We start from the raw sequence: 24,515 nt of genomic DNA on the forward strand, positions 1-24,515 counted from the left end.
TAACGGGTCACTGAACGTAGCCGCGGTCAAGGGAGGGACGTGTACCTAACAGAGGTATGGAACAATTATATAGGATTGACCCGAGAGGTGGGGAGAAGACTATATAAGGGCAGTTCCACTTGGACTGCGAGTTAGTTCATTCGGATAAGTTTTACTTGTACGTTGAGTCATACGTGTATCACATCGCATTCGTCATCCCGTTGGCCGTGGATTCGTTATCGAACCTGAATTCATTGTCATCAACATCTCGACCATCCGATCGCCGCTATTACTTGTAGCCTCTTGTAATAACCACATTTGTACCAATAAATATCAGCTATAACCACGATGGCAAATTCGAGTGAAGGTTCGTCAAACGCCCAAAATTCCAACGTTAACCCGACATATATATCAGAAGGAAAAATATTCTACTATAATACTTATATATGTATATTGTACGTCTATATATGTATTGAAATTTGAATTCATCTTTTTTTTTCTCTAATCTCGATACACAGAATTTTGTACAAATAGAACCAAATTGTTTACGAAAACGATATCATTGAAGTGGACTGAATAATTTGACAAGATACCTGTACCACCGATTATAAAAACTTACGAATGTTGGTAATAAATGTGAAAAAGGCACGCGAAAACAAAGGCAGTTTCGTTAGCATTATGAAATGGCAGGCAAGTTCGATTGAGAACGAACGAGTCTTTCGTTTCAGCGTTTTTATTTTCAAAATAACCGAATTTATCGGAAGGTGTAGACGGTCGTTTTAACAAATTGCTCGGTACTTATCGCACGACTGAAATATCACGTCGCTTCGTTTCTCCGGAGGAAGGACGTAATCTACGATGATTATTTCCCGCATCGAATCACGCTGGAAGTTTCGTTGGAGTAAGAAGGGTGACGGTAAAGTCTCGCGGAGGAACGTCGTGGCTCTTTCACCGTGGGCTCGATCTCGAATCGGAGTTTCCGACCGAGCGGATCCTTCGATTTCGAATAAGTGCTCGAATCAATTGAACGGGCACGATCGTTTCGTTCGACGGACGATTCAATTATTAGCGGTAGTTTTCAATTTAATTAACTCGACGCGAAAATTGCCGCGTTGTCAACTGCTGCGAATCGGTTTTACGAATTTGTTTCGCGTGCACGAACCCGAACGCTATTAAACGGGCCGAGACTTGTTCGATCGTCGACCAATAACCACGCAATAATTCTCGACATTTTAATAGTCCGTCACTTAATGCAATTTCAAATGATTCATCGTAGATTATTAAATTCGTGGTCCATTGAAAGTCGGTCGCGTGAACTTCGATCCAATCCAATCCAATCGAATCCGGAATTTCGATTATAATTTCTATCGATCTGTTTTTAACGTCGACGGCTCTGCCGATATTACAAATTTGTTACACAGGTTATTTATTGCACGAAATACGCAGGAGTTTCCATGGAAGAAAAGTATGAACGTCGTGTACGATATGGGATAGCCGGAAGTGAATCACTGCGTCACGGTCACTCTTGGTAAGGATGGATAAGGATAACGGCGAACTTGTAGAATTAATCCGGCTTGAATATACATGAATTTTGAATGCAAAATTTAAGAAGACTCGAGAGAACATCGGCTACTCGACTTTCGTCAAAAGAGTATGATTTACTCTTAGAGTAAAGGTCCTTTTAGCGGAATTAGTTCTCTCGTAGGATAATTTTTATAAATATAGCAATCAACGTAGAGAGAAAAACGATAGGAGGTTAACACGGTGCAACTTTTAACGAAGCTTCGAAATATCGATTCATAGATGGCACGAAAGTTCAAATGTTCACATTTTGTACCTTCTTCAGATTGGTAAAAGTGCTTCGTTATACCGTTGCATCAAAAGTATGGTCGATATTGACGCGATCAACAACTTTTTATTCGTACAAATATAACATTGCCCGACATTTGCTACCGATAACGTTCTATTGATAACGCGGATGTTTCGCGCATTGGGATTTGGGTCTAATGACTCGCTGTTCGTTCGCAAACGGAAAGATACGTTGATTATAGAGAAGAAAATGAGAAATCGTTATTGATACGATTTAATACGTGCGAATCTCCAAATGGATACTTCAGAATTTTATTTCGGTACTATGCGTGCGATCGAAATAGGTACTGCTAACAATCGGTTAAACTATTTCAGAGTAATAGTCAATGTACAATTAATTTTTGTTTTCGTTGCTTAGTCTTGCCTTTTGTAATTAAGTGTTACGTTATAATCAATTAGCTCGGAATTCAGAAAAATCAATTTGCTTTCATTTAACTGTCATTCTTATACGGACTGATTATAACGATAATAAATCAGATAGACGATGATATCCAAATACCATTGTTAACTGAATCCTTATCTGGCGCTTATACTTTACGTTCATTAGTCATAGAAGATTAAGTTTGTGTGTGATGTGCAGTTTAACTTACGCAACGGCAATAGGAAGGAAAGCTTAAATGGAGCAGCTTACCGTTGATGAACAATGATACTAATTATAACTTGGCTAAGTCAAATGTGCCGGAGCGGAAACGGCACGGAAATTTCGTTATACTACCGAGTTGAGTAACGACACTGCTCGAAAGCTATCTTCAATTGTTTTAGATACCGAACGACCCATCCTCTCGATAGTTTAAACACGACAATCTCGATCTTTTCTTGTTATAAATCGAAACAATTTCGAATTCTGAATAAAACAAATAATTGAACGAGATACTTACCGACTGTCAAACTTTACGAAAATTTACGAAAGCTACGATAAAAGGTAAATTCAAAAGACCAATGAAGCCAAGCTTTGGCCAACGAAAGACGGAACGAGTAATTAAAATTCTTTTTAAAATTGTCACTTAATCAAAATTTACTTGAAAATTGATTAAATTCGTTTCTCCAGCCATCGCTTCCTGTAATCGTTAATTTTTAACAATTCTTCAGAAAATTTGATCGAGGTCTCGTACCGAACGATGTAACAATTATCAACCTCCATCGAAGCATCTATACATAAATCAATTCAAGCTGAAATTTAATAGATTATTCACACGGAACAACGTAACATTAGCCCGTTATATATTTATAATCGGGCTATATCTTTAATTAAACGAAAATTATCCGGGTCAGGGATTTTTCATTTTCGGTTATTATTTCGCTGGCGGCATTCGCGTGATATTAATTAACGGTATTATTAAACGTAATGCGATACTCTGAACGTTGTTTCGTCCACCGGTGCCAAACAGATCTTGCTACTCTTTTCAAGCTGACGGTAGATTAAGGCGCGATTTATCGAAGTATGTATCCTGCTCGCATTCGTAAACGTACAAAGGCATCCTAGTGGCCATTTACCTAATTGGGTTAGATAATACGATAGAGAAGATAAATGTTCGAGTTACGTCACGAACTTTCACACTCGACACTCGACCAGGTTATACGGCAGTTTTATCTTCGCTTCGTTACAAGGGCTGCAAGATCGTTCGTAGCATAGTTTTCTCGGATAAGGCTATTATTATAATGGACGTACCGTATATCATGGAAAATATAGTCCCGCGTGGGAAAGAACATATTGTTCTCTTCTCCAGAAGCGTATAGACATCAGAATGAATTGCACAAGTATCAGCGATCGAATTGCGAGTCTATTCGAAGAACTTTTACGTTACGGTTATACGAATGGCTTTCAAGAATTCCACAAAAATTATAATAACCAAGGCACGGTACATCTTCGAGTTGTAAGATTTTGGACATTATAATATCGCGCACCTTAATATTTTGAATTTAGTTCGAGTTTATCTTAATTCTCTTTCATCTTTAGCTTAATTTTAATTTGTACGATCTTCAGGTTTTAGGTTCTAGAGTTTTAGTTTTAATCGATCTTAATTTGACGAAATTCAAGAAATAAACCAACGTCAAATCTAGATTACTTTCTCGAAATACAGTTTCGAAAATTATCGGCAACGAGCACCATGAATCAAAACTCTCGATATGAAATTCCACTAAGCTAAAAATCGTCACTACCAAACCTGGAGAACTAAAAAATCGCAACCACTAATTTTTAAACACCTAAAGCTTATCGCCATCTAAATTTACGATCAGAAAGAGAAGATTCACCTCCATTGAGTTTCATAGCGCGGAATTTATCGCGGCTTTGTTTCACTGTGCTCGAGTCCTCCCGAATCGTTCTCCGTATATTTAAAACGAATCTTTCTGAATCACTTTTGCGTGTACTTGAATATTCAAAGCAACGTTTCTACTGGTTTCGTGCCAAAAATACGCATGATCAAATCCTCGTACGATCTGCAACGATGAGGATGCTTTTTGGTCGTTTATATGGACGTGTCGTTTAAAGCGGAAAACCGGCTTAAGTGTCGCGGCGTTCCACGGTACGAGATAAAGGGAACGCGTACGTGTTTTGCACGTACAGTGTGGGCACGACGAGTAATCGCGTCTCCTTGCCACCCCATCTCCCTTTTCTCTTTACGGTTCGCGCATCTAGTCCCCTCGTCTCTCCCTTTCTTTTTGCCCTTTGCACTACGAACAGCTGCAATGTCACGCGTAATCAGCATGGTTACTGGCATCGTGTAAATATTTGCGCATATGCTTTCAGTCGGAACAAACTTTAACTGTTGTAAATATGCTGTTTGGAGAGTTCGTTTACTTTGTCCAAGAGATCGAGTTCGTAAAAATATTTTACGCCTTTTTCTTCTCTATTATATATTACGCGATACCGAGTTACATATTTTTGGATTTATAAACTAACTAATAATAAATTGCTCGGTCTTAAAATAAAAATTTTTATTTTCATGATTTTTACAAGGCAATCAAACGATAGATTCGACGATCGGGTTCTTTCGCACAAAAATATTTTCCTTCTTTGTTCTGTAAACCACTCTAATATCGCATAAACATTTGCTTGCCCAGTTTACACCGCAATTATCCAAACGACTTTATTCTAAGCAGGCCATAACGTGCCGATATCAATTTTAGTAGAGAAAATACATATATTTATCACTCGCTTTGTTGATTGATTTGGAAAGTACAGTGTCGCGTCTAGCATAGTATGGATGGAATATCTTACAGTAGAACATCTGATACACTCGATAATACTAACTCTTCTATTCTTCTTCTTCGTTTTCATCGATTAATCACTATCCTCCACTCTCAAAAAGAAAACACTACGTATTCTTAGGTTCACCGTTGTTTATTTATCGCTCGTTCTACGCAACACAAAAACATCTCTACACCAGCGTTACACGATACACAAACAAAATGTAAAGAAGTAAAAAGAAGCGAAAAGAAAAGAAAGAGAAAAAGTAAGAGTCGTAAAAATCAACCTAGTTGTCCGATCTCTTTCCATTACGTAGAACCGCGATAACAACTGTCGAGACTGCAGAGACTGCAAAAGAACGTAATCGGTTACGTATCGTCTACGTAATAATAAAAAGACAGACGTGTTTGGCCAGGAGAACTAGCGCTTTTGGTTGACCGTGGCAGCAGACAAGAAGCAAAAACAAGCCCTAACGAACGTCCGAGGGCATCCCTAACTTTGACCGCAACAGCGCCGTTCCGGATGAACTTTGTCTGTTACGTGAGCGGAGAGCTTACCTTAGTTTTCTTGTCTGTCGCGTGTATAGCGCAAACCTGGATCCCTGTTATCAAGATTCTCCCATTTCACCGTTGGTTTTACTGGAAGATGCTCTGGAGGCCGCGAGAGAGGAGAAGAGATGAAAGGGGTCAGAGAAACAGCGCGGAGGATATTACGATTTTCCCGAGGGACGAGTAACACGTAATGGAGCACGAGGGATGAACACGCGCGTCGAACGATTTTCCTAATAAATTGAATATGCCGACAAATTAATTGGCGGTATCGTCGTTTGAAATTTGTCACGTGCACGCGTCTGCGACAAGGATTCGTAAAACTTGCGCTAATTGTTAGCTCATAGAGGTGTAATTCGACGCTGCGGATGTGAAGACTTACGTTTGGATTAGATTTGGATGGGAAGCGGAAAAGCAGACGTGGCAAACCAACGGTATATTCTACGGGAATATTCGTGTCTTGTCTCTCTTTTTAATAATTGTAAATTGCATTTACGTTATTGGAAAGAAGTTTGAAAATGTACTTAAAAATATCGTATGTGTAAGAAGAACGTGATTAATTCCGAGAGTTTATTTAGTTTCACTGATATTATCCACGTTCAATTGTTAACTATGTTTGGGATAGGAAACCTGATTATAATCGACAAATATACGCGCGAGCGCGCTACTCGTATCACGCATAATTACCCATTCATTTGTGTTTCGCTGGGGATTGTTTGCTAACAACTGGTAGCATTCATGGGATCAGACGAATCTAAGGGAAAATTCGGCACGCGCAGAATTGAACTGGTTCGTGTTAAATCTATATGACTTTAAATTCACATTTCGCAACTGCAGTTATAACCATCGATCGTAGAACGGTTTGAATATAATGTGATAATTTGAACAACTAACGCTTAACACAGTTATTCACATGTGCGTTCTAAAGTATTGGTTAGACGGTTTAGTCGATTTGTAGTAACAATACGTAAAATTGCTCGGATAATTAGCACCAGTGCTTCCTAACTTTTTATGCAATCAGCATACCATGAATTTAAGGTATTTGTTAAATGACATAGCAACGAAATACATTATTATTTGCGTTTACTATATACTTAATTAGCACTGTTTGCATCAACGTCGGAAATGTTCCATTCATTTAGAAGAATTAACAAAATAATTTTACAGAGTTTTGTTATTACTTGTTTGCTCCTAATGACCAATTTAATCGCGTCGTAACATTTTATCGTACTGCACGTACGTACGATGATCGCGAAGAATAAATTCATTGGTTAGATTTATCCGTAACATTTTTATCAAAACATATATCTTATCAAAAATAAACAAGTATCTTGCAAATAATTTCGAATACTCTCGTACCTACTACTTAACACACAGTTAATTAACAAATAAATCGTCTTGTCGGTGTTTTAGCACCGTGTTGTGCATAGTTTACAAAGCATTTCTATTCAGCGTCTGTAACATTAAAACACCAACTTTTTCTGCCTTTCGACGAACAAACGCGTTCTACTTTGCAGTTGGGCATCGACGGCCTCCGGTGAAAACACTGGGATCTCCTACACATTAAAAGGAGCGTGCTGACTAAAAGGATTCCGCGGAAGTTGCTTGGAAGGAGGCGAACGTTTCGCCTCGACTGAAAAATGCATTCGCCATTCCGTTTGCACACGTAGAAAGGACACATTGTGTTTACGACTTTCCGTCTTGGATTCTATTGCATTTCCGCGCTGTGTTCGACTGCGAGAAGGCAGCTGCAGTTCACGCTGCATTCTGCCGTGAAAATTTCAGATGGTCTGCTCGGCCATGTCGCGATTCGCATTTACAACCGAGCATTGCGCAACGGCTCTCCCTTAAAAACCGACTTACCCTTAGAAAGTGTCTCGCGAGTAAAACACAGAGGCGAAGCAGCCGGATTTCGGGAAAGAAAGCACTCGTTGAACATCTCGTTGTTCCTGACTGTTCGCCACTTTGCGGACTCTCGTCTTTGCGAATAAATAAATACGCCGTTTCCGTGGCGAACAGTCCGCGTGACTTTACTTGCAGATGTTTACCCCTTATTAAGGATTCCGCAACGCGCCGTGCCGGCTTCGTTTACTTCGTACACCATCCTCGGTTGAAGCGAGAGCCAGTTTTCTTTTTCCCCGCACGCGGACGGAGTAAATATGAAGCTTCCTTTAATGCCCGGGCAAACGAAGCTTTAATGACGTTCAGCGGATGTTAAAGGGAATCTTAAATATTTGAATATCTTAAGAACACTTGCCATCTCTGGCTCAAACTCTAATTTTTGAAGCTTTTTAGAAACTTCCCAGTTCTCCTCGCCGAGGCTACCTTTACAATTTATCCAAGTGCTTTGGTAAACCGTTTAAGAGGTAACCGGTAGGTCGAGGGCTCGTTTGTCAAGCGTTTTGCGACGATTAAAAACGTATATTTTTAAAAAATCACAATTACTACACTTTTATATATTTAGATTTTAGAAAATTCGTACTTTCATCGATACTCGGTGTGTATTATGCTGGCATTGATGGAACTGTGAAACTATTATTTCGAGTGTGTCGACTCTTGTTTGGAATTGGAAAAAAGAATCTCGCGAATTAATAAGCTCATTTTGAAAATGTTAACTTGAACTTTCCAAACGTATAAACACTTCGAACTTTGCAAACAAGTTAATAAGTTTGTTTCTTTTAGCAAGAATTGTTAATCGACTGAATGTTATATCAATGGAGAAGTTTGAAGAAACTCTTTCAGCTGCTGATGCATCGAGTAATACCCGCAGGACTAACTTTGCGTAAGGAAATTTGGTTAGCGAGTTTCCTATACTCGATGTTTATTAAATGTCGTACCTGAACCATTTCCAAGTTACAATATTATTATATATTATATTAAGTAACCAGCAACTAATAACGAAATTATTAACAGTACTTGTGTTTAAAATTACTGCAGCTAACTCGTCGCCGCTACCATTAGCTCATTTGCTTCTCTGCATGTGGTCGCGTGAAAAAGTTGATGGTACCGGATAGTAAATCAACGCCCGAAATATTTCAGTCTTCCTGCATTACCATCCCAACCTTCCTAGCCATCGTGACACAAAGAAAATGTAGGTTCGCTATGCGGAACGTTGCCAAAAACTGAATTCGGTGGTTGCAGCTCGGTTAAATGGGCTTATGACACGTCAGTCTCTATTGGGGACAAGGAGAAAAACTAGTAGAAACGGTGTACGTAGCTCGGAATATAAATATTTTCATCGTAACGTCGAGTTTCGAACGTTCCATCAAGTTTTTAATCATATGTGTAGTATCTAAATAGTCTAGAGTAAGGACGAGAAAAGATGTTCTATTTGAAGCGAAGTTTAGTTTTATTTTAACAAGCAATATCCAATGCAAAAACTGACTACGATGTCTTCGTACCTCTTATTTTAACACTCGGCTCACAACTTCTGTCTTCCCAGGTGAAAAAAATGCTGACCCTCGACCCTCGCACCCTTCTCTCACTCCTTTACTCATTTAGCTTTGACGTCACCAAGGCATACACTCTTACTTACACTCTCTCTCTCTCTTTTTCTCTTCCCCAGCGCTCTTACGATTTTTAGTTTATACCTTAAATTTACAACTTATACTATCCCGAGAAAACTCGAACTTAAATATATGATAGACCAAGCGTATATGCCCCTTTTTCTGATATTACATATGTTATACTTAAATAATTATAGCCATATATCTCAGCAATGTTTGAATGAGGATATATGTAGAAGATTCTAGCTTATAGAAATTTATAACGTTATTTCGTGGACGAAGAGGTGAGCGCTTCTGGTTAAAAGCTGAAATCATCGAAGTGCTTTGGAGTTTGCGTAAATTACTCCAGACGTAGATTTTTATCTTTTATTAATTTCCTGATCGAAGAAGTTACATACATGTAGCAAATTTATAGCAGCTAAAAATTGAGAAAATCTTAATGTTGGAAAGATCGTTTACTTTGTTAAAGACTAATAAATCTATCAAAAAGATCGTTATAAATTCACAAAGTCGCTACAGTAAGCTATGAATTTGTCAATTTGTTCGTTCTAGTAGTTCTAGCGTTACTCTCAGTGAACACGATTCCTGCTGTCAACTTTCAAAAACAGACATTCCGATCTGACAATAAAATTCTCAAAAAGGGAAGAAGGGAACAGAATAAAACCATCTTAACCGAATAAATCCTCTTTTAAGTTTCGCAACATCTTGTTAAGTGGAGACTGATAAAGCGGAAGAGAGCGCTAGCATTGCATCAGCCTCGTGAAGCACAGTCTCTGTCAATGTAAAAAGTACAACGCGAGAATTATCCGCGTCAGAAATCGCCTCTAATTTCACGTGTACTTCTCTTTAGCTATCGACGTTGGTTCCATAAATAGGGTTAAGCCACGCCTCTTTGCCGACGTTTCTATAAGGCCTTACCTCACGTTCTACGAAGCACGGTGAAGCGCTTTTACTCTTTAACTCGCGTTTTTACGAGGACCCGAACGTAATGGGCTTCGTAGCGTGTCTTTTTCTCGGCCTCACGGAAGTCCGATACGATGCGATGTCGCGATAGAAAATCGTCGATTCTTTCTCTTTTTTCATCGTTCTTTAAGCTGAACAAGAGCCAACCGCTTCCTTTTCTTTATTTTTCATCTTTTCTCCTCTGTTTCTTTTTCTTCCTTCGCTTTTTCTGCACCATCTCATCCTTTAACAATATCCGCAAGTTCTTGATCGAAGATGTGACCCGAGCCGAAGGTAATGTGTCCTTTAAATATGAAGTTTCGTTAAAGAAACAGCGTAGAGGATGCATGTTACAAGCTTCGTATGAGCTCGATTATAATCTCCTTTCTTGCGCTGTTACCTTCTCGTTTTTATTTACCGTATCTACCGATACGTGACAGATATATCGAACGGTCGAAGACTGTGTACGAAATTAGAAGAGTATCTTCATAAAAAAAAATTCGTAAGACGAAATAGATAATTGAATAAATTGCATTGCAAGTTTCGATTCGAGTTTTTTTTGACCAGAAAATACTCTTGACAAATATACATGTATCTATCTTAGACTTATAGGTGTTTTTTTCAGAAACCTTCTCCTTCAACCTTCGTGGGCTTCTTTGGTTTTTCTTCAAGAATTTATTTTCTCAATTAGACGAGTGTTAGAGAATAGCTGGAAGGTTACTTTCAAGGCTACTCTCCGTTAAATATTTTATAATGTCCCATACCACTATTATTCTCGCGTCTCACCGTACGTAATTCGAAGTAATTCGGCAATATCAATCTTTGACGGCATTGCAAGGTATTTGATCGATGTTAATTATTCAGTCGCTTTAGCTTCATACTCATTACCCGATATTCTCTCATATTTTCGATAAATCAAATCCTTCTGATTACATAATATGTATCCTTTCTGATTATATAATCGTATGTTTCTTAATGGATTCCATTGGAACTTATTCGACCGCAGTAAAGTACCATGTGTTTATGTACTTAAGAAACCTTAACAAGTAACTGACGAACGCAAACACGGAATACATGTTCGATTAATCGGCTTTGACGAGTGGTTCGCCTTCGCAGGCAAATATTTGACGCGTGCTAGACTAATAGCGCGCTTGCGAACACTTACAGGTTATAACGCGTGGTGCCAATATTGTCCGGTCAAACAGCAAAATATTCTGTAACATTTATTCAGCAACATCGACGAATGGTACATATCGACGAATAGTCGTCCCCTTTCGCGTCGATCATATTTATGACGGCGATCTGTTCGAAAATTCGCGTGTGGGCGAGTCGTGTATTTGACTGCGACCGGTAATAATGCACGATAAGCTAATATTGCATCGTCAAATAATAAAATATCCCAGGTTGGTTTGCATAATGCGGTTTCACCGGTGATCGCGATTTCGATCGATGCGAGTCGATGCATGCAGACAATGCCACATCTATCACCATATATTGTTTGAAGGGAAGTTTATAACGCGTAGGTGATTTTTCTGCTATTTTAGGTTTTAGATTTTCCATTGGTATTTTCACCATATCTCGTTTTAGTTTCGTTCGTTTATAGCCAGGAAAACTTGTCATTTTTTTTTTATTTAACGTAAAGTTCTGAACTTTTTCCTGTACCTTAATACTAATTTACTCATCGCAAACTCGCGAACTTTCCAGGCCTGTACTAGCGTTTGGTCTTTTCCGTGAGTGACGTGTACGTTACTCCAATATCCTGGAACCAGTAATTATTAGTCGTGGTCGTTGCCATTGTTCAAGAATTCAATTGATTCTTCGTTGATTAGAACTCGATCATCTACCAGGAATAGGATTTTTGCGTATTATACCTTTGTGAAAGAAGAACGAGCGTATAGATTGGAGATTTTTCACATTTCGTTACAATTCGTTTAATTAACACGTAGCACATATCAAACCACCGTGGTAATAACGTCGCATAATCTCGAGTCGCATTCATAGATCGATTAGTTCACGTTGTTATTTTAAAAGTTGCCAATACCGAGTTGCTTGTACGAGGTTCCGCGACGTATTCATCGAGTTCTCCGGGTGTTGATACGATTTTCATATATCGTTCAGAAAGCAAGTGGCGTTTTATCAAACGCCGCATCGTCCCGACACATTCAACCAGACACGTACACACGTCATTTTCTTTCCTCTGTGTCTGCGCATCGCACTCATCCCTTTGTTTAGCTGATTTATGGAGCGACGCGACTGTTGCAGAGACCGAGCTCGCGGTGAAAGTATTAGATGTCGGATCTACGAAATGATTCGATGAAATCTCAATTCGCGGCGAAATCTCTCTCTCTCTCTTTCTCTCGCTTCCTGATATTGCGTACCGATCGAACGTCGAACGAAACGATCGAGAAACTGTACGCGAAGTCTCAGAAGACAGGCAATTTATTTCGAGAACATAACAATAAGAATATCGCGAATCAAAATATAGCTTTTGAACTGCGTTTCAGGGACAATCGTTCGATGAATTCTTCGGTATTTTCCTTGGAAATTTCATCAGGATTTATGGATGTTGACAGGCGGAAGAACTGAGACGATTAGGGAGTTACAATTACAAGGGTTTTATGTAACTTTCGCATTTGTTCCTCCTTGGTCACGTAATAAGGAAATTTAGTGTTTCACAACGTATTAGTTCTGGATTTGATGGAATGAGAATGCTACCAGTATCCATAGATACTCAACGTTCTACAAACATATTGTCTATAATTATCCTTAAAATGATCAGCGATCCGAGTAACTACAAAAATGTTTGAAACGCAATCACTCTAACGTCGTTGATTTCGTTTAAAAGCTGGGCAGAATACGCGATTGAATTTCGAAATTAATTGTACGTCGAACCTAAAACACGCGATAACCGGAGAATGTGGAATTAAAAAAAAAGAAGGAACTAAAAAGATAAAAAAAAAGAAAAAAAAGCGATGAAATCCGCTCGTTCCTTCGTCGATCAAAATCGATCAAAATCAACGATGGTACGGTTCAGATATTCGTGCGTGGCATTTCATCGAAACTTGATAAATTGCCAGTCGTTAGCCGCGGCAAGATCGTTATCCCGACAGATATTATATGGAGCGAGACTTGGTGAAAATCGAGTACATGGCCTGCTCGACCAAAGTGGTATTTATAACCTTCCGCCAGGGTACTTTTCTATGTATGTACGCTTGCATCGAGCACGGTTATTGGGAATCAACCACCCTCCGGTGGATTTTTCTCCGTCTAAGCGTCGTGCTAGATTACGAATTCGTTAGCCGTTGCTATAGGGCGCGTTCACGTGAAGGCCATTTAGCAGGGAATTTTCCTCCTTACGTTCGAAGCAGCAATTTAGGACATCAGAAGCTTTCTCGTTATCGATTATTTATTTATCAATGTTCCATTCATCGACATATATTTTAGATCATATATATATTTCATAAAAATGTTGAATTAATTTAACCACTTATTGACTAGAAAAACTTCAAATGTCCAAAGGTTATGAAAAAACGAGATTGAAAATTTTAGTTTCTTTGAAAAATATTTTTTAACTTTCAATTATTTATAACGAATAATTCAGTACTCTTGCAATTTAGTACTATATTATTATCCGACGATATTATGGTTTTATTCTTCTAACGTAATAAACATGATGGACTTCTTCTCACGTATGCGAGTGAACGACAGACGGATAAGCGATCGAATTATTCTCGGTGCGATCCAATCTAACAACCTTCTTATACGTTCTTTTTATCTAATGTTTTTGCGTTTATCGATAATAAGCGTGAGATTATTTCCCTCTAACGTAAACTATCGCGCTCATCCTACAAAGCAAGTTTTTGAAATGAAATGCATGGAAAATGGACAAACAAGCTAATAAGAATTGAAGTTCGGAGTAGCTGTGTAAACTGCTAACTACACAGCAAACGCTGTCGATAGTCGGAGAGAGTATTTAGTGGTTATCGATTTGATTATTATTACTTATTTTTCGTTCTTCGTATTAATTATGCGAACATTCCTCGAGTCTTTTCTTTCGCAAATATAAAAGTATAGTTTTGCAGAGTTTTTAATTAACCACCTGTACTTCTTTTCAAATATACACAGCATATCTGTTGATTCGATGAAAACCGAATAAAAACTGAATCGATAATAATGTCTCTGAGCTTTAATAACTTTCAATCGCGAATTCTATTTATATTTTAATAAATAAATGAAGCGATATTGAAGTTTATTTAATCATATTAAAGAAACGAAACGCTTACTCGTTTACGGTTCACGAATCACGATACGATGTTCCCAGTACCATCCTGTAACCTACTTCGAGTTCTGCTTTGTAACTTTGTTCAAATTCTACTCGAACCGGCGCTATTGAAATGTGATTCTGGTAGAGGAGAATTAATGGTGTAAAAGAAAAGGAAATGCGAGAATCGGCAGTTCAGAAACGACGTTTGCGTTTATTTCACCTTACGTCTGCTAATATTTGGTTAGACAACGATATCACATTGAATGACTAATAGTACTCGTACTTTTGTATCATTGTCTTAAAATAACCACGTTACTGTAATAAATTACGATGCGGAGAACACCAAGCTGCGTTAAGGGAGAGATTAAAAGAGACTGCACGATATACACCACTCATAAATTTCGCCGACCAGTCATTGTACGTTGGAGCTGTGTAATTTATCGCCTGCACCGTCAAACTTTTCTCGATGCTTGCATTCTTCCAGAAATGCTAACTGATCGTCGCTTTCGTGGACCATTTCGTTCTTTGCAATTTTTTACTCTTTGTTTAACTCGAACTTTAGAAACAGCATAATTTTATATTTGATTTACAATGATCAAAATGCTCCTTAATCGCGAATTTACATTTCTGACGCGATAAAAACTGTTAAATATAACTTGATTAAAAATTTAATCAAGTTCTTATTCGCAGATCTACCTTTACATAACATTGTTCTTACTTCCAAATTATGTTTGTTTATGAAACGTAGTAAATTTCACTCTGGAACATTACGCGTCAAATTTTACGAGAATTTTAGAAACAGTAATATTTAGTTTATCCTATCCAGTTGGATTAATCGTTTGGCTTCTGAAAGATTAAAAACTGATGCTGATTAAGAAACTTCTCAGAAATAGTTTAGCTATTGAGTGGTTCATTGTAATTAAATATCACCTCGATTGACCTAGATTGATAGTTTTCCTTCACAATTATCCATTGTACCGTGCTTTAAACTACTCTGCATTGGTCTCGCATAGATGAACCCTAACTGACTAAACCTACTTGTAGAATTACTTTCGACAAACGAATTAAATAAATAAGGCTTACACTAGACAAATAAATACCTACGCTATAGACCTATTATTCCTGCTACTATCATTAATTTCACAATCCTACAATAATACCCTGCACAATCGTTGTAACCAATATTTAGCCGTGTTTTAAAACGAGTCAAATTAAATCCACAAGTCGTTTAATCGATCAACAGCGTCGTTTCATTACAGTACAGACAACAGTCAGAAAGAGGATACGACCACAGGCCCCTGTTGCACTTTGCGAGCCAGTTACCGGTCAGCCTTCGATATTCGTATTTTCCATCAAAGGGTTGGCACTCGTCGATCTAATTAGCGGATTAAATCCGGCTGCAAACGGCGGCAATTCGCGCGGTTCGAAAATTCACGCTGTCCCAGTGATTTTTGATTACGCACCGGCGCCGCGCGATAACGTGCGGCCGCGCGTTCAACCGAGGTCGCGGGTGAAATCGTTCGAAAGAATTTATTTCGCGCGGCCGGCCGTGCGTTCCACGTTCATTCCGGCTATCGCGGCGGCGCGATAATCGTGGCCCTGTAATAACAATCGCCACGCCACCATACCACCCCTTCTCCCCCGTAACGACATTTTCGGTTATTCGTTGAATTTCCAACATCGCCAGCTGCACCGCTCGCTATCTCATCTTCCCGTGGACCGCGAGCTTGCATGTACACTGTTGTACACGAGCGAGGATGCGTCAATGCTGCTGTAAATACCAGCACGGACAGCCTGGAAACCAGTTAACCCAAAAAATTCTATTTCTCCCTTTCGAGGGCTGCGGAGAAACAATTATTAACATTTTTGACATATTTACACGGCAACGTTGTTCCGCCCTAGTATTATTTGAGTTGACGATAGCTGCGTGTGTATACGTTGCGCGTACACGTGTATAGTATACACTTTCGTTCATAAGTAACGAGACACCTGATTTCATAGGAAACACGATAATTAAACTTATACAGGGAGACAACGATCTGCAGTGAGATCCGTTATAACGAGACGTGCACGCGTACCGACCGAAAATTCAAAGTCGATTTTCTCGAAAACAAAGCCTCGAACGAAAAATGTTTATTCTATATTTTCGACTTCTTTTTTCGCGTAGAATCACCCCCTTTCCGCTTATAGCACCAGTTACCAACCACCCTGTATAATATATGAAGGGAACGAACAATCGATCGAGATTTTGTATTCGGGCAGGACTGAGATACGTGAAAAATAAGAATTGGTTAAAGCTGTTCGAGAAGATTACGGTACGTAAATTATGGTAATTATGGGGATAACATTTAACATCATTTACAGTGGCTAATCTTATAATAACATGATATTCGTATAATACTGAAACTAAAGATGATCTATAGGACTACATTGCTTGTATACGTTTGTGTACGATACACGAACGCGTTCATTTATTCATATGAGTGTCCAAATCGACTGTCTCGCTTCATCTTATATCAATACAAAGATCTAGCAAAAATTAAATTATTTATATCATAAATATACGAAAGTTTTCTTCAGAGAGGGATAAATGTACATTTCAATTTCTAACATTCACATCGATTTACCCGAAACTCGTAAAAAATAATCATCAAAATAGTCGTCATTCGCGTTCAGACATTGCCGAAGATTATGTACCTTCCATATCATCCTCGAAACGATGCACGCTAATTGGCAACGGCAAAATGAAGAGGAAAAACGACCGAGAAATCGGAGAAACTGGTGCACGAGGAATCAGTCTAGCAACACGCCTAATTTAGGGGCGACGGCTCGTCTCCAGTTTGGGTATTGTCACGAACCAGAGGTCCGCGAAGGAAGCGAGAACGAAGCAACGAAGAGAGCAACACACGAATTGGTTTCGCCGCTTCATTTTTCACGCCGACCTGGCCTGGGAAAATAAACCGTCGCGTCGCAGCGCAGCCCGGCCGAATGTCATTCACAATGCGTCCCGGCCTCCACAATGCTCGCCATTTTGGCAAGTCACCCATTTCAATCAACCGAGCGGGCGATGAATGCTTCTAGCTGTCACGTTATCGCGCGCCGATCTTCGAAACAAGCATTTGACCGTGCCTCGGTAGAACTTGCTGGAAGAAAGAAGATAACAAACGAAAATTTGAACAACCATGGCGACGATGACATCGATTAAGAGAAAACGAAATAGAGAAAGTGACAAAGAATCGTAAGTGAATGCCGGAAGGTCGCGTTAAGCGTAAAGAGATGAGAAAGTGACTAGCGAGAAAACACGGGACCAGAGGAAGTACGTAGATAGCGCTGTCTATCGTTCATCGTCACGCATTGCTCCATTGTCTTCTTTGAATATGACACACTTTTCGCCAATACGCATGCGTATCTTTGTATTTGTATCGGGTCTATTAGAAATAATCAATCAGATTCGCATTCATTTGCCTAGCCATCTTCTGGTCTCTGCATATACATATGTACGTCGCAAACAGCTTCGAACTTTGACCGATTACGTTCAAATTTTCTATATTCTACGAGTATCGTTCCATCAGTACTATCATCTTTTATTTTGCATTTTAAATTTCTACAGTAACATCGAACGGTTATTTCGCCGAATGTTATAATCGGTAATTAAAAGAATCATATACATTACGAGTAGATTTTTGTTACGTACCGGATCGTCGCGTTTCCTCCTGTGGCTTCCATATTGAAATTGGTCGCATCGTTAACGATGACTCGTGAGAACCGAAAAAAAAAAAAAAAAAAATTGGGTTGAATTTCGATTTGCCGCCGTTCTTCTCGTCGACAAGCAACAATTTGCGCCGAACGAAAGAATGGAGAAATTTATGCTCCTTTTGTGAGCGTGGGAACGCTTACGTATCGCGGAGAAAAAGCATATTCTTTGTTTCCTTGCACGAACGTGACTCGTTGCAAGGTTAGGTTAGGTCTGCGCTGTGATAAATCCCTTTTCCGCATGGAACAGCGAAGGATTCCTTTCTACGTATCTGGCGCTTTTGAAATAAAAGGGTCATTCAAATTTTGTTTTTCCTTTTGCTCGGTTGTAATCCGTGCAAATTGCACGCCCGTTGCTGCAAACGTTTTTGACAAGTTGTATGTATTTACGTAAAAATGATTCCCCCTCTTTCTTTTTTAGATATCTGCTTTTTCGTATTTGCGAAGAACCTCTTTTGATAAAATGATTTTCTGAATAAGGTTACAAGGTTGTGGTATTAAGCATGCTGTAGATTCGAATATTCTTACTTCAGAGTTACGCGATTTTTATAATTATTTTATATGCTTGTAGAATATTAAAGGATCAAAAGACATATTAAATCATAAAGATTTAATAAGTAGACGAGACTGATTACGAAGAGAAATTTCAAAGTCTCGTTTAGATTAATCGAGTTGATTTCTGAATTCAAACGATGTAAAATCGAGTATTTAACCGATGTGAATCTGGCAACTCGCTTGGCTGAAACACCCTCGAGTTGTTATACTTTTTCTCGTTAGTTAAATCGTTTGACATCAAGCCGCTTCGATTTAGGTAACTCGACTAACCTCTGAACGAGGCTCGAAACATCGAAATAAGATGTCTGACCACATCGTGATATATCGTCATATTCTACTGTCAGCAAAGAATTCCAACGTTACCCTATACGCATATAAACTTCATTCTGTTTATTTATAATCGCAGTGCTTACAAATCTTCATTTGTAGTAATTGACATTTAAAGACCTTACGTCGGAAGAGCGTATCAATTCAACTATCAAATTCAAATATCAAAACAACTTCTTAAATTACTATCTTCCTAATAACGACAACGCTAATAAAATTCACGATCAGAACATTCTGTAACATGCTGTTACCTTCCGTTCGACGAATTATTTGCAAAATAGGAACGCCGACAGCTCAAAGGAGCACGCGAGAAGTAAAAGAAGACACGAGAGAAGAGACGAGTGTTGGATAGAGAGCAAAAGTAGGTAAAAGAGAGTCGAAAGGACAGCGTTTGAAGGGGAAGGAAAAAACGTTTATCGAGCGTGAGCCACGTCGTATCCGGCCGTACGAATCGGAGGTTGCTCGATTCATTTCCGTGCCTTTGGCTCGTCGTTCCATCGGAAATAATTACCCTGTCTGTAATCGACGGCCACCGCTGATCATCCTCGGTTCGTTCGTTGGTGAAGAACTTCTCTTTTTAATTTTTTTTTCTCCGTGGCAGGATAAGATCGAGCTTTCAGAGATGGGAATAATGCGACTCCGTTGGAATCGTATAGCAACGGGGCGGAATTGTTTCCGTGACCAGGGCCTGCCCTACCCAGTCTGATTCTTGGCAAGCATTGTTGATGAGGATGAACGATGAAATGGCTCGCCGTGGTCTGCTGGTCTGCCCGTGGTATGGAGTCGTGTGGTTGATGAATTGGCGCTGCGCAAACCGCCTTCTACCCTCCCCTATTCTACTCTTCCACCACCTCTTCTTCGTCCTGCGTTTGGTCCTCCTCTCGTTTCTCCCTGGTCTCGCCGCCTCTCGCGCATTTTCTCTTTCTTTGACTAACCTTGCCGCTCCTCCCTCCCATCGCCATCTTTTCTCTTTTGCCCTGCCCTCTCATCCCCCCATCGCTATTATATCTATTCTTTCTCCCATTATAATTCTTCCGGAGGATGTCCCTGGCTACGTCTCGATCCTCCGCCGTTACTTTTATAATTGTTTTCAACGGATATCTTTCGCGTTTCTTTTTCCCTTTACACGCAGCCTCGCTTCATCGAGCTTTACACTTTCTTACGGAAGGTCTTCGCTTAGATTCTGGAACATGGAACCAGCTTCTTTCTCACTGCGGTATCCTAACAATCGAAATCCTGTCCATATTCTACGTCATTCTGTTAACGACGAACGACGAAACATCCGAAGATCACGACGCACACACTCGTAAGAACGTATATACGTATTCCACCGCTTTGACGCATCGAGGTTGTCAGAACACCAGTTCGCACGAATTCGCGTCCACTGCGACGGAAGCCTCGGAAACACGAACTGTGAGCCAGATAAAAAGTTGGTCGGTTGATTCATCGATACGAGTATATTTCTAGCGTAAAACTAAATAGTTTCCAACTGGAAAAATTAGCCTCGAACGATATATTTTTCTGCATGAACATTTTTCATCTGTTGGATGTCCAAAGTCGACCCTATAAATATCCCTCCACAAATGTATTTTGTGACACTCTGTAGACCTTCTGTTGCGCTATAGTCGGATTCATTTTGACCTATATAAAAACACCACATATTAAGATAATTTACGACAGTTAGGATAGTTATCTTCTCTATCTTCTCCACCCAGTACGTCTTTCTCTACGCGTGCAAGTACTTCTTTTCACACGTGTATTCTTTTCACGAGCTGTGTGAAATTCTACCGCGTGAAGTAATAGTTTTCTTAAATAAAATATCCTTTCCGCTCATTCGAATAGAATTTATATTATGAAATTTGCATCAGAGAGAGGCAAATTGATCCTTTTGGTTCATGGAAATTGAATACCGCCACTCCACTGGCTGAAAAGGAGCACCGTGAGAGCTTCCATGCGTCTCTATAGTCATTCGATTGTGCCGCATGCTTTCCATACATCTCGTTCGTCGCGACGTTTATGATCATAGCCTCTTTTGCGGGGCACTTTCGAGGACACTGCGTGATACGGTTATCCTTTGACGGAGACCAAGCCGGGAAATGGTTTAATGACATCTAATAATCGGAGAGCTGGCTGGTAACAGCGCACCCCTGAAGTCACCGGAATTAAGGGTTGCCGCGTGTTTCGGAGGTGAGAATTGATGGTTACAAATTTTGACGGTACACAAGTTCCCCTCGCTGAATTAGTTACCCCAATATGTACTCTGTCTTTGTGAACACGCTTGTGTTATTTTTTATAGTCGTCACACCTGAATTTCGCGTTATTTTCCCTCGTCCATTGTTTTGCGAAGTTTCGTTGTTTCTCTTTTTCTTTCAGGCCGCTGCCACTCTCAATTTTACACGTTCGTTGCCGAAAGTATCAATTTTTCTAAATTGATACGAAATTCGAAACGCAAAGTTTCTAAAGAATATGTTTTCGTAAAAAAACTTTGTGCAAGCTTTGTCTGAATCCTTGTTATCTTATGACATCCCTTTGTATGGTTTTTAGCGGGAATAGCGTTTTGTGGTTGGAGATCGGTCCAGAAAAGTAAGCTTAGCTTGGAAATTGATTGTTCTTTTGGTAGAGTCTGATCACGGAAGTCCAAGTCAATTTGGCCCAACATCTTTTTATTTAATCTGTATCCGAATCAAGTCTGACTTATGTATATTTTGTAACTACAATTTAATAGAATTATATTTAATAATATAGAGTAATTACAATTTAGTAAAGTCACATTCACTATCGTCGTATAACTAGCGTTTAGCAAAGTCATAAGCTTCGCATTATTTATTTGTGTTTTATATATTTCGAATTGCAAAAATTGCATTAAAAATTCCTCTGTCTTTCCATAATCTAATTATCTTTCATCGTCTCTTAGCTACTTTCATTACGAATAACGTTTTCCTACACCTCCATATCAAGTGACGGATATCAAGTAATTATTTGCTAAGAAACGAATATACTATATTGTTATCAAACATAGCCAACGAGTAAATTGTTTCTGTCATTGACAATTTCGGACTAGTGCAGATGTTATTCGTCCTCGTACGATCCTTCGCGCGATTCTTTGAAAAGCGACAGACAAGTTCGACAATTTTATGCAAATTGCATATCACGATCCTTCTTCTTGCAAAAAAAGTTGCTGAAACTTCCGTCGGTTTCTCATTAAAACTTGTCTATTCACCGATGAAAAATGAAATTTCGTAGGGTAATTTAGCCAACGCGTAGGGTAATTTTCCCCGTGTGCCACAGAGAACGCCGATAAATTACGCTTTAATCAAATCACCCGTATCTTGGAAGTTCGTACAACAGGTGAATGCTAATCCAACCGAACAACATTATACATCTGATTAAACAGAGTTTCAGAGAATCGATACGTTTCAACGCGATTATTCCGTAACGACAATGTTTTTTTTGTATCGGATCGTCGCCTAACGAACGATATTTCCACACAGCGAAATTCAACCTCCCTCGACACTTTAATTAACTTTCGTCCAGGGCAACACGTGCGTGCTTATAAATAACTGAAACGCAACCAGCAACGAAATTTTCAGAAAATTTTCACATCGAGTTATACGCGATATTCCCTTTTTCAGCCATTTCGTTCGCGACCTTTCACGTGGATAAACTTTCAAAGGATTTATCATAGCGAGATATCCGGCGGGCAAGATTTGCTACACACGCCGAGCGCCGTTCAGAATCTCTCAAAAATTTGCCGGTTCGCGTTGGATATTTTGAAAATATTTTTTGGACGTGCAGCGGGAACAACGTTTGAAAATATTATCTTTCTGTTTTGGGGCAGTTGGTGCGCACAGAAATTGTACCCGACGTTGTGATCGAATGGAAAGGCCGACACGTTTCGAAAATAGCAAGAACATGAAAACTTGACGCGGTTTACGTTTTTATCCTTTCTCCTCTTTCGTTTTTTTTTTTTTTTTATTTTCAGGAAAAAAGTTTTGCAAAGGTTTCCAGGCTTCTACAGGGAAATTGGTTCGCTTCGTGCGAGGTCAGCATGTTTGTAACGATTAATCCATACTTGATGTAAACTCTCGTTAATATCTTTACGAACTTCGATATCTCGAGAAAATACACCTTCTAGAAGCGTAGAAACGCGAAAAGAAGAATGAAAAGATGTCTCATTAATATTAAGTCGTGAATAGGGTCGGAAGTTAGAAAGAGAGGCAGGGGCAGAAAATTATACGCATTTTTTATTCGTTACTTTAACGAATTAATCTCTTTTCATGCGTCTCCGAATGCCTGGTCGTGAACATTTTTATTTTATACAAAGCGTACGAGCTATTTCATTGATAAAGATTAATACTTTTCCCTGGTTCCGAATCCCAAATTCGAAGTAAGAAATTGTTAATTAGTTAACCAAAGATATTAAGAAAGCTAGACGACTGATCGAATTTCCAAGTTAACGATCACAGTATATAAATACAATGAAATTCAACTTCGATTCAATATGAGTAAAATTGGTTTTTGTTTGATTTTTAAGGTATTAATAATGCCATACATACGCGTTATTCCATATTAATTTTCACGTTAATTTTTGACTCGTTTACGATCTAATTCACGGGGACACATTTTGGAATTCGCATTTTATTAAAAATACAATCAGAAGGTTTTGTATATGTCGCGTTATCACATGGAACTGTCAAACGCATCGAATCACTTTTTTAGCAGCAAGATCGAGTGACGTTTGTTTAACCGGGAAATAACAGCACAATTGAGGACTGAAAATGAAAACGCCTTTACAAAACGAGCAATTCAATTTTTCTGATGCGCTCGTTTATTATTCGACGACCCTGCGCGCGATTGGCAGAAACCTCCTCTGTAATCGCTGAATTTATCGAAAAAATTTATTTTCTTCATGCCACGAATAATCGCACAATTGACAGGTATAATTCTCGCTTTACGTGATTTCTCTTTGTTTAATATGACTCGTCTTTCGTCAAATAAACGCAGCTATCGAAGCAATAACCAAGATTTATTATTTACCGTTGTAAACGAGAATTCGATCTAATGGAAACATTTATCCGAACTCAATCTTTCTCTCACGAAATTTTAGTTACAAACCGATTCAACGAAGTCTTGCTAATTGAATTTCGTTAATCATACCATCGCTTTATCGAACTATAGTAAAACTTCGTTTATGCAAGAAAACTCCATTTATTGGGATGAAACTACAGTTAGTATACTTTACGACAAATCGCATATTTCCTCGATTTTCGATTTTTAAAAAGTCAGGCCCTAAAGATTGTGATACATTATTTTATGCAATTTGTCGATAAGTATAACGATCTTTATTTAAAAAGGTTTAAAATCTTCTAAGATCTTAAAAACGAATCCTAAAGAATTTTGTAGTGTCGTACTGTTATTAATAGCAAATATGTGATACGTATAAGATCTAATAACTATCGTGTATTTCAAGTCTGGAACGAATATCATGCTATTGCTTGTAAGAGCAATAAAATATTCCAAGCTATAACGTTCGAAAACGCTACTTTGTTTCGTATACATTACCTGCACAAGTAGCGTGCAAT

At 38.9% G+C, this 24,515-nt stretch overlaps 1 protein-coding gene and 1 long non-coding RNA gene across 3 annotated transcripts in view; both read left to right on the top strand.

Moving 5' to 3' along the window:
• The window catches only part of LOC100748495 (protein O-mannosyl-transferase TMTC1), a 211,397-nt gene that overhangs the window by 41,198 nt on the left and 145,684 nt on the right, over positions 1-24,515 (top strand). The window contains exon 1 of one of the 2 annotated variants that reach the window (XM_033321942.1): positions 751-1,507. The exons of the other annotated variant lie outside the window; for it this stretch is intronic. Within the exon in view, the coding sequence (XP_033177833.1) occupies positions 1,434-1,507 (74 nt within the window). The 5' untranslated portion in view covers positions 751-1,433. Of the gene's footprint in view, positions 1-750; positions 1,508-24,515 lie in introns of those variants that run through there. 2 annotated transcript variants of the gene reach the window in all.
• LOC117151934 lies at positions 9,216-12,994 on the top strand. Its single transcript, XR_004462106.1, has 2 exons — positions 9,216-10,498; positions 10,551-12,994. It is a non-coding gene; the product is annotated as an uncharacterized LOC117151934 (long non-coding RNA).

This window comes from Bombus impatiens, unplaced genomic scaffold (assembly GCF_000188095.3).
Source record: "Bombus impatiens unplaced genomic scaffold, BIMP_2.2 scf_0537, whole genome shotgun sequence".
Lineage (NCBI taxonomy): Eukaryota > Metazoa > Arthropoda > Insecta > Hymenoptera > Apidae > Bombus > Bombus impatiens.